A 10,509-nucleotide genomic window follows, 5' to 3' on the forward strand; every position below is an offset into this window, starting at 1 on the left:
GGGAGGGAAGCTTGGCTTCCTCCATCGCCAGGGGCAACCCACACCTCCTGCTCGCTCCAGCTCCGTGGCCACGGCCGGCTGAAAGCAGGTATCTGGGGTTTGTTTATCTTCTATATTGAAACTTTGTTGCTTTGAGTGGAGCTTAGAGCTGCTGCGGCAGGCGGGAAGCTTGGCTTCCTCTATCATTGGGGCAACCAAGCCTCCTGCTTGCTCTAGCTCAGCGGCTGCCGGCCGCCATCTTGGTTGGGTTAATTTGCATATAGTCGCTCTGATTGGCTGGTGGGTGCGGCTTAAGGCGTAGCGAAGGTATGGTCAATTTGCATGTTTGTCTTTTATTTGTGTAGATGTAATTACCAGAATCCTAACCTCACCTTCTGGAGTCACAGCTTGAAATACAAAAACATAAATTTCTAAAGTGTACAGGTTGGAAACCCTAAACTAGAGAAGCAATCTAATCTGGTGCCCTGTGCTCACAGAGTATTATTATGAAAAACTGTAAATTTCACATTAAAAATAAACAATTAGGATTCTCTGGGGGGAAAAAAGAAAAAGTTTGGCAACTTGGCCTAAATTACCAGATGGCAACAATCAGCTAGTGTAAATGCTACTAGCATTTACTAGGTTAGGAGGGCCCAGGAATCCTAATCAGTTATCCTGCTTTCCAACAAATAACTGTCCAGCCAAAAATGCCCATAGGTATACAGCTCTTTGAGAACAAGAAGCTGTTCTTGTAACTCTCCCTTCCAAAGAACACAGCATAATACTTTGGACAAAGCAATGAAGCTTAAGGTTAGATGGGAATTTTGGAAATATAATTCAATGTCGTTTAGGAAAAAGTGATTAAATATTAACCTAACTTGTTCCTTCAGTCCAAGTACTCTTCCCAACATTCCACTTATAAGACAAATAGCATCCTAAAATGTAATCAGAAGCTAAATATGGAAATCTCAGATTTAAGATCAAGTCTGTAAAGAAACAATCAAATTATTACAGCAAAGACATCTATCTATAAAAGATCATTACATCAAGGGCATTGGGGCAGCTGACCTACTGGCATGTAAAGAGTACAAAAAATTCCAGTTTGAGGACAATTTCCACATTAAGAAAGCAGTCTAAGTTAACAGGAAATTATAGCCTAGCCAAATCATGAAACCTACTTTATTAAAGTAGTCTTTCAGAAGTTGTATACATCTGTACCTTTTCTCACTTCTTGCCTCACCCAACACTATCCTCCAGTGACTTCATACTTGGGTTCTTGTCAGGGCAAAAAACCCTCATACCTTTGCACATGCTGCTTCTTTTCGCCACTGGTCAAACTCCCACACATTCTTGAATGCCTTGCTTAAAGTGTCAGTCCTTTACTTTGGCAATTAGGCACCCCACTCGCTGGTGGTGTGTACAGTGCTTAACTCATAGTAGGAACTCTATATATGTTTATAGAACAAAAAGATTAACTAACTGTCCTTATTATGCCCACTTCTTTCTGAAAACCACTCATTTGCATTTGGTTCCTAGAAGCCAGAAACCCCAATTCACAAATTTAAAAATTCTCTAGTATCTAAGTACAGTGTGTGGCACATAATAATTCAATATGCTGGTGGAATAAAAATAATTCACGGGAGTCTTTCAACCCAATCTAATAAAACACCACTAACAGAGGTCCTGTCATTATGTAAATGTCTCAGTCACTATTCAAAACATGTTCAGGATAAATGAAAATTAAGTGAAAAAACTGTAGAGTTAGTATTAATGATGACGTTTCCTCGACTCTCCTGAGTATTCTGACTATAAACAAGAACAGGTACATTTTTATTTATAATGTGCTCACATTACAAAAGTAAGAGCGATTTGTTACATCACTACCGATTTTATGGATTTTGACTGAAATAGTCCTTTAACTGGAGGGTAAAAAAGAAAAATTAAGTGAACTCCTAATACAATCAAAGTATAGCACAAAATTAGTTTCTGATTACCATTCGTTTACCACCAAGGTCTAAAAATGTCTGGCACCTATTATGCCTAGTGTCATAACGAGAGAAAGACTCTCAATTTTGCTTACATACAAGTCCAGACCAATAGCACACATTTTAAAGTTATAATGATATTAACGTACTTCCCAATAAAGATGGAAGTTCAAATGAAGAGATCTTTACTTCGGAGGTACATGTGCTTTTTTTTTTTAAGCTTTCGAACGTGAAAGAAGTGCCTTCGGGGCAAATGTATGCACCTACATAATACAAAGAGGTGGTCAGTTTACGATTCTGAACAGAGAGGCAGATTCAAATGGAAATTTGGGGGTAAAATGGGTCTGAAGCCATTTTGAGAAATAAGGGGGGGGAAAGGACTGGTCTCACGCGGACACGGAAATCCCGCCACGAGGAAGCACTCCCACCCGGGATCCGGTACTTTCCCAAGTCTCTTCCTCGTCACCGAGAAAGCGAAAGACACCGACAGACTAACTGCGGAAAGGGCCGTGAAGACCACTCTCCCGGCATATCCCTCCCCTTCCCATGGCTCCGGGGGGCAGACCCCGGATTCCCTCCCAAACGAAACTCACAGCCAGAACCTTCCACGCTATTGTGTGAAACTAGGCGCGCTTTCTACCACGGGGGGGACCGTGCTCCATCTGAGGAGGAGGACATGCTCACTCCTGAGAGAGAGGAGCGCGTGTGCCGCAGGGGAGGACAGAGAGCCCAGGCCATCCGAGCGCGGCACGCGTTGGGGTTCCCACGGGCTGAGACAGCAAGAACACGAAACCTAAATCTAGCCTCTGACCGGCACCGCCAACGTGGGGAAACGTGAGTCTCCGCACATTTGAGAGCCCGGAAGAGCATGTCTTCCCTCTTCCTCTGCGCCTACAGAAGTAGCGGCCTACTCCGCCAGCGACCAATTACCGTGAGCCGTCGGGATCCCGCCGCGCGGCCCCGGCTTACCTGCCGGGCTCTCTGCAGCGCATCTTTGAAAGCATCGTTAACGCCTCCGCCGCCGCCGCCGCCGCCTCCACCGCCAGCTGAGCCAGAGGAGGGTGGAGGGACTGTTGAATAGTCTGCCATCTCTACCCTACCGTGGCTGCTACCGCTCTCCACACAGACCTTCTCTCAGCCAACTGCTAAGAAAGAAAGAAAATGGCGGCCGCGGAGCCTCTATCACATTCTTGTGCGACCATCGTGCCGTAAAGGGGCGGAGATTGAAAGCAGCAAATCTCGCGATGTTTCTAAGCAAGTAGCTGTGTAGAGGTGGGGTCTAAAAAAAAAAAAGGGACGGGCACGCATGCGGATGTCGCGAGAATTGCGTTTAAGGTTTCGCGAGAATGTGGTTCGTGAGGGCGCCCCGCTCGCGCGTTCCCGTGCTGAGGCTGTGTGGCTGTCCCTTTAGGGAGTAGAGGTCGGCGCGGCGACCGCGGTGGGATCGAGTGTCTGAAAGCCCGAAGAAAAGCTGCTTAACGGCCGCTGCCCGAGGGAGTTAGTGTCGGTGAATTTTACGTTGGGGGTCATTCTGCGTATCCGTAGGCAAGAGGGTGACGTCACGAGCGTCCTGAGGTCACTGCGGCCGGGAGACCGCCAGGGAAGACCGCTCGCTGGTCGCCGCGAGGTGATGCTCCCGAAAACGTCCACCCGGTCTAGCGGGAGCTCGGCATGATTTTCAGGGTAGTAAAGTGCCCCTGTATTTTACTTCTAGATGGTTAGATGTTTTAAGTTTTATCACAAATGGGGGTGAATTCAGGCCGGAGCCCTGTTACCACGTGAGATGCTTTTGGGTAAATAATGCGGATGAGGCTGTGATGATATGACTGCTGTGTTCTCCCCCCTCCTCCTTTTTTACCCTTTAAAAGACGTAAATTGTTCCTAAAACTCAGTTTTAACCAGATTTGGTAACCTAGTCGTCTATGTGTTCATGACCAATTTCATTGAGATCCTTGTAAGTAAGAACAGCATCCTTTTCTTAATCAAAAGTGACTTTGTAGCTTCTTAGAAATAGGTTCCCCCAGCCCCACCTTGTGAGAACGCAGATGGACGGTAATGTTCAGAACTGCCCTTTTCGGACTAGATAATCACTTTTGTCTTTTCTGCTATCTACGCCGGTTACCAAATAATTTCAGATCCTCAGACGTTCCCCCAGTAAAACGGCACGGAGTTTACTGCATGAATGGCAGTCCCAGACTCGGAGGGTGCTGTGGGAGACTGTCACAGGGGCCTCTTCCAGATTCTCTCCTTTTAGATAACGAAGAAGGAGGTAAAATGAACTTTACCAACTTGGGCATTTTGTGTTTTATTAATGAGGTCTATAGAGGATCTTTCCTATCGCTGGTCTTCGAGTGATTGAGAGAAATGCGTGCTGCAGTCTTCTGATACCTAAAACGAATGTGTCCGTTTGCTCAAGGCCCAGAAGAAGACAGAAAACAGATATATATGCACATACATATAAGTGGATTATCATTTTCTTCCCATCTTACCCATTTATAGTTCTGATTATCTTTCCAGCGTTTGTAGCCATCTCTTTAGATTTGGGAGGAATTTTTATTTGGAGAAATAGTGGAGGTATTGGACTGCAGATTAAACCAGCTGGTAGAAAGAAAAATTAAAAGCACTGTTGGGCGGTGTTGCCAAATAGAAGTTTTCTACTTGCATTTTGAGAAAGTGTTCAACAAGTGGCATTTGTTAATCAGTAATTGATTTTTTATATTTTGTTAGACTTATGTACCAATCAGATCTGATCAATGTAGAGTTAACCACAGTGATTTAATTGATCTCTAAACAAATAAACTTTATTTCATGTATACAACAGTTTTACTTGTCCCTAAATAATGAAAAGAAGGAATGCCATTTCTAGGTTTTGGGGTGTTTTGTTGTAGATTCTCCTGGAAATATGGATATTCTGGGATGGGAATCAGTTGGAATCAGTCTAGATCAGGATTTCTCGACCTCAGCACTATAATACTTTTTAGCCAAGTAAGTCTTTGTTTTGCAGTACTACTGTGCATGATAGTATGTTTAGCATTCTTGGCCTCTACCCATAAAGGTCAGTAGCTTATCCCCCACTCCCCCCACCACCCCCCCCAACCAATTGTGACAACTAGAAATGTCTTCAGACAATACAAATGTCCCCTGGGAGGCAAAACCATCCCACATTGAGAACCACTGTTTAGCCTTGATTTCTGCCCCTGCCTGCATCCATCGGGAAGACTTATTAACATACTTCTGAGCTATGTATATTACAAATCCCATTACTTTTCACTTCTACTCCCAAGGTACCATCAGCTCACACCGGGACTGTTACAGAAGCGTTCTGGTGGTTTTTCAGCTTCCACCCTTACACCCGTACGATTTACTTTTAAAAATGGAATTTTGTACAGAAAAGTGTATAATACTCATGTAAAGTCTCAAAGGTAACAAGTACCCATGCATCCACTCTGCAGGAATGTTCTCTAAGGAATAGACTGTTACTGGTACTTTTGAATCTCAAGGGGGTGTTGCTAGAGGATTGTATTACAGTTGTTTCTTCTTTTGGCAGCTTGAAAGATCTCTTTAAAATGAAAATGAGATCATCCCACCTATGTCTCCAATTTCACTTTGACTCCTACCTCCTGGAGTGAGTGGTCTAAGGGCTCTATATAACCAGTCCACTGTCTCTGCACCCTCTTCCCTCTTCCCTCTCCTCCCTCTTACTCCACGTCGGCTGTCTGGTCACCTTGTTGTCCATGATCTTTCCTGCCCCTGGGGCTTTATACTTACGTTTTCCTCTGCCTGGGATGCCTTTGTAGACCTTCACATGGGTGATTTGTCATCCTCATTCGGGCCTTAGTTCAGATGTAACCTCCTTAGAACATCTCTGACCTCTGGTTGTGCTATTCTACAACCACTCTATCCATTACCATGTTCTCTTTATAGCATTTATTTAAAAGTTACCTAAATTTATCTAAAATTAAAGCGTTTATCTAAAATCTTATATTCTGTATGTTTACTTGTTTGTTGTCTCTCTTCCACTTTTATGTATCTACCATTGACTAGGCCCTAAAACCAAGTCTTAGTATTCTAGCTATTTGTTGAATGAACCAATATTGAAAAAAATCTGCCTCTACATTTTAGTTGGTTCTGTGACATTGTGCAAGTGACTTAGACTCTGTGCTCAGATATCTACATAATAAGCATGACCTATTTTGCTATCCTAGAATGAGAAATCTGTGAGCATTTCAGAAGCTGTAAAGTGTTATGCAAATGGAAATTGGTATTATTAAACATATAATTTGGTTTCTGGTGTATCATAAGGACAGGAAAGGATAATGCATGGTACTTTGCATCTGTAAATTTTTTGGATTAAACGGCTATGTTCAAATCTTACAGTAGTTTTGGGAAGGCTATATAACCAGTGACTTTTGACTAGGCTACTTGTGTGTTCGTTCTGAGTCCAGTCAGTCTCAAAGCCATTTGTACTTTGCTGATTATTCTAGATACTTTCATGATAACCGATGAAATCAGACTTTTCTTGACTAAGTTTATTCCCCTTTGCAATACAAATTCTCTTTATTGTGGATGCATCATAGCTGACCTAAAATTAGTTTATTGTGCTTTTTATAAGTTGGCTAATATTCAGCTGAATTATATTATAGTCACACTGTTATCACAGAAATTGGTATCCCATATTTCATCCTCAGAATGAAGCAAAAGTCAGTACTTTTGAGCTTATAGAAGTCTAGCAGGGAGCATTTAGACTTGCCAAATAACAGAATGAAAAGATTAGCAAAGATAATAAAAGTTGGGCTGGTAAATATATTGGTAAGATTCTCCATTTTATCTTCTAATTTATTGATTACCAAATGACAGTGATTCTTGGCACAACTTTTCACTACTGGATTTGCTAAATCTATGTACAGTATTAACATTCTTATTTACAGCTATTGGAGAAAAATCATTCAACATGACTTTTTGTACAGGCACTTTAAGAGAGGCAAAATTTTACAGGCTACTCCCCCACCTTTATACCTATCACCTACCTCCTAACAATTCTTATAGAAGAATCTGATAACTTCATGTTATACTCTGTATCATTTAAACCAGGCCTGTGTTTTCTCAGTGAGCAGTCACAACAGATTCAGGTTAGATAGGAGGAAAGTGGCCACTTTAAATTAAACTAAATACTCCAGAATGTTGTTAGGATATTTGATCATTAAGTTGGTCTTTGGTCTTAATGACTTTTTTATCCCTTCTGATTGAATTTCCAGGATTCTATTTCAGACTAAGGTATGAATGGAAGCAGGAAATATTTACATTTAAAGGACAAAGTTGCTAACACAAATGTAATTTTGGAACATTGTGGAGAATAGCAATTTGACCAGTGTCTGAAACGAATCAGCTCCATAACGTGTAAAGGACTCTGGACTTGGTCCCAGAGGATCTTGATTCAAATCCCACCCATGTACCCTTTGGTAAATCACACAGCTTCTTCCTTTTACCAGCATACCAAAAGGAGGAGGTAATTTAATCTGTTTCTGAAAAGAAGCCAACAGCACTAGTAAAAGATTATAAAAAGTATTATGTTTTACAGGGATTTCTGTTTTCCCTTTCAGAAGTTACCAGAGTATCGTCTCACCCTCAATTATTAGAAAATTCTCTGATTCGGCTGCCAAACTTAATGGTGTGCCCTGATTGAAAGGCTATTAGAGAATTGATGAATACTAGGATATTGCTCATGACCATTGATTTGTCCTAAATTGAGTCTTTTATTCTCCTTGTCATTCCCATCTATACATAAGCAGGGGTGGGGAACCTTTTTTCTGCCAAGGGGCACTTGGATATTTATAACACCATTTGCAGGCAATACAAAATTATTAACTTACAAATCAGCCTGCTATATTTGGCCAAACATTTAATTAATTCACCCCTAATGACTTGGCAGGGCCAGACCAAATGATTTTGTGGGCTTTATACTAAGACTCGTGGGCTGGACGTTCCCTACCCCTGCTGTAGAGCCCCTGAGCCTTTGCACATATTGTTCTCTTTGTCAGAAACATTTCTCACTTCTTGCCTAATACCTCCCCCGCCCTCCCCCCCAGAGAGCCTGTCCAAAACTCTCAAATTTAGAGATTCCTATTTGTTTTCATGTACAATATTATGGTAATAATACCATAATATCATTTATTGTTTATTTAGAATTCCTACTGGATTGTAAGGTTCATGACAGTGAGGGCTTCGCCTTTTTCTGTGCCTTTACTGCATAACACACTCTAAAACATAACAATAGCTAATAATAGCTAGCACTATATATCGGACATTGTTTCCAGTGCTTTGCATGTATTTAATTCATTCTCATAATGGTTTATGAGAGAGGTGCTATTAAAATCTCCATTTTGCTGGGGTACAAATAAGTTAACTGATCCCAAAGTCACCTGTTAGTAAATGTTAGAGCTGTGATTTGAACCCAGGCAGCCTGACTTGAAGGAATGGAGGAATCTATAATTTTGAGGGTGTGGTTCACAACTTACTATTTCTTTCTTGGATTTTTAAAACATGCACATTAGTTTTTGTCAAGACGTAGGCCAAAATTCATGGAAAGACAGCTCTTAATGTAAGATAATAAATATAGAATACTTACAAAATTTAAAGAACCCATGTGTTGTACAACCTGATAGAAGCTATTTTTCTGTATTGTCAGTTGCTTTGGGTAGATTAGTAATCTAGAGTATGTAGTGCTTTATGGTGTATATACATGTCACTGATTAGCCAATGAAAAGGGTAGCGGTCGTACGCCAATTACCATGTTTCTCTTTTATTAGTGTAGATTCCTACTGGATTGTAAGGTTCATGACAGTGAGGGCTTGGTCTTTTTCTGTGCCTTTACTGCATAACACACTCTAAAACATAACAATAGCTAATAATAGCTAGCACTATATATCGGACATTGTTTCCAGTGCTTTGCATGTATTTAATTCATTCTCATAATGGTTTATGAGAGAGGTGCTATTAAAATCTCCATTTTGCTGGGGTACAAATAAGTTAACTGATCCCAAAGTCACCTGTTAGTAAATGTTAGAGCTGTGATTTGAACCCAGGCAGCCTGACTTGAAGGAATGGAGGAATCTATAATTTTGAGGGTGTGGTTCACAACTTACTATTTCTTTCTTGGATTTTTAAAACATGCACATTAGTTTTTGTCAAGACGTAGGCCAAAATTCATGGAAAGACAGCTCTTAATGTAAGATAATAAATATAGAATACTTACAAAATTTAAAGAACCCATGTGTTATACAACCTGATAGAAGCTATTTTTCTGTATTGTCAGTTGCTTTGGGTAGATTAGTAATCTAGAGTATGTAGTGCTTTATGGTGTATATACATGTGTGCATATATATTTGATATTAATATTATTTCTCAAATACATTATTCAGGGCATTTATGTATTTGTAGTCCACATCACTAACTAGATTATAAGCCTCTTCAAAGCAAGGATAGGATTAACTAATTTTCATATCCCCCCTGTATTTCCATACAGCACCTATGGTATTTGTACTGTTTTTCTGCATATTGGATTTCTCTGCAAATAGCCCCCATCTACCAAATGAAGCATATTAAGAGTTTTTAGATTAGACTCTTCTGAGAATTCTGAGTAAAATTCTTTATAATTTAATCTTTTGGAACAATTAAAGATGCTTTGTGAAAATACGATAAATTTTCTTTTCCCTTTAGGACCTCTTCAGTGAAAATGGAAGGGAAAGGTTTGCTAAAATACCATTCCTGACTTTACAGGGTTCTTCAAATCTAATGAAAGAATTAACATCTCTCATTACTGTGTCATGCAAAGGGCCTCTTTGAATGCATACAGAATGCTTGCTTAGCTAGTTGCACACATGTGTTGGCATCTGTCTATAAACAGGGTCTTTCCCTTGACCAGGATCATAGGAGCTGTAATGCAGCATCATAGAATGTATGAAATTGAAAATCAGTATTTAGTGAGAAAAGTTTAGAGCTGCCTGTCTTTGCTGATAAGCTACAACACTCCCAGCTTCCCATTACTTTAGGGATAATGCTATATTGAAAAATTTGGGATTCCTGAAAATATTTGTTTCAAAAAACTGGCCTCCATCGCCCAGTTTTTGAGTGACTTTAGCTAATTCTACAGCATGTATTCTAATAAGTTACAATAAAACTGATACATAATGCTTCAGAATCCTATATACAAAGAGGTAATATGCAAATTGACCATCACACCCGTGCACAAGATGCCGCCCCCATGTGGTCAAAGATGGCCGGCAGGGGATGGCAGTTGTGGGTGATCAGGCCAGCAGGGGAGGGCAGTTAGGGGCAACCAGGCCAGCAGGGGAGGAGAGTTAGGGGCAACCAGGCCAGCAGGGGAGGGCAGTTAGGGGCAACCAGGCCAGCAGGGGAGGGCAGTTAGGGGCAACCAGGCCAGCAGGGGAGGGCAGTTAGGGGCAACCAGGCCAGCAGGGGAGGGCAGTTAGGGGCAACCAGGCCAGCAGGGGAGGGCAGTTAGGGGCAACCAGGCCAGCAGGGGAGG

At 41.3% G+C, this 10,509-nt stretch overlaps 2 protein-coding genes across 19 annotated transcripts in view; one reads left to right on the forward strand and one right to left on the reverse strand.

Annotated features, from left to right (window-relative positions):
• FUBP1 (far upstream element (FUSE) binding protein 1) overlaps positions 1 to 3,249 on the reverse strand; it is a 39,046-nt gene extending 35,797 nt beyond the window's left edge. For 3 of the 18 annotated variants that reach the window (XM_014544376.1, XM_014544378.1, XM_014544374.1), the window contains exon 1: positions 2,895 to 3,195. In XM_014544376.1, the coding sequence (XP_014399862.1) occupies positions 2,895 to 3,053 (159 nt within the window). In that variant the 5' untranslated portion in view covers positions 3,054 to 3,195. Of the gene's footprint in view, positions 1 to 2,894 lie in introns of all 18 variants that reach the window. The other 15 variants (XR_001363240.1, XM_014544370.1, XM_014544371.1 and 12 more) reach the window with 8 other exon arrangements.
• A 4,139-nt stretch (positions 3,250 to 7,388) lies between these two features.
• The window catches only part of DNAJB4 (DnaJ (Hsp40) homolog, subfamily B, member 4), a 44,730-nt gene continuing 41,609 nt past the window's right edge, over positions 7,389 to 10,509 (forward strand). Inside the window, exon 1 of the mRNA XM_014544385.1 lies at positions 7,389 to 7,423. The gene's annotated coding sequence lies outside the window, so the exon portion shown is untranslated. The remainder of the gene's footprint in view (positions 7,424 to 10,509) is intronic.

Source organism: Myotis brandtii, unplaced genomic scaffold (assembly GCF_000412655.1).
Source record: "Myotis brandtii unplaced genomic scaffold, ASM41265v1 scaffold36, whole genome shotgun sequence".
In the NCBI taxonomy this organism is placed as follows: domain Eukaryota; kingdom Metazoa; phylum Chordata; class Mammalia; order Chiroptera; family Vespertilionidae; genus Myotis; species Myotis brandtii.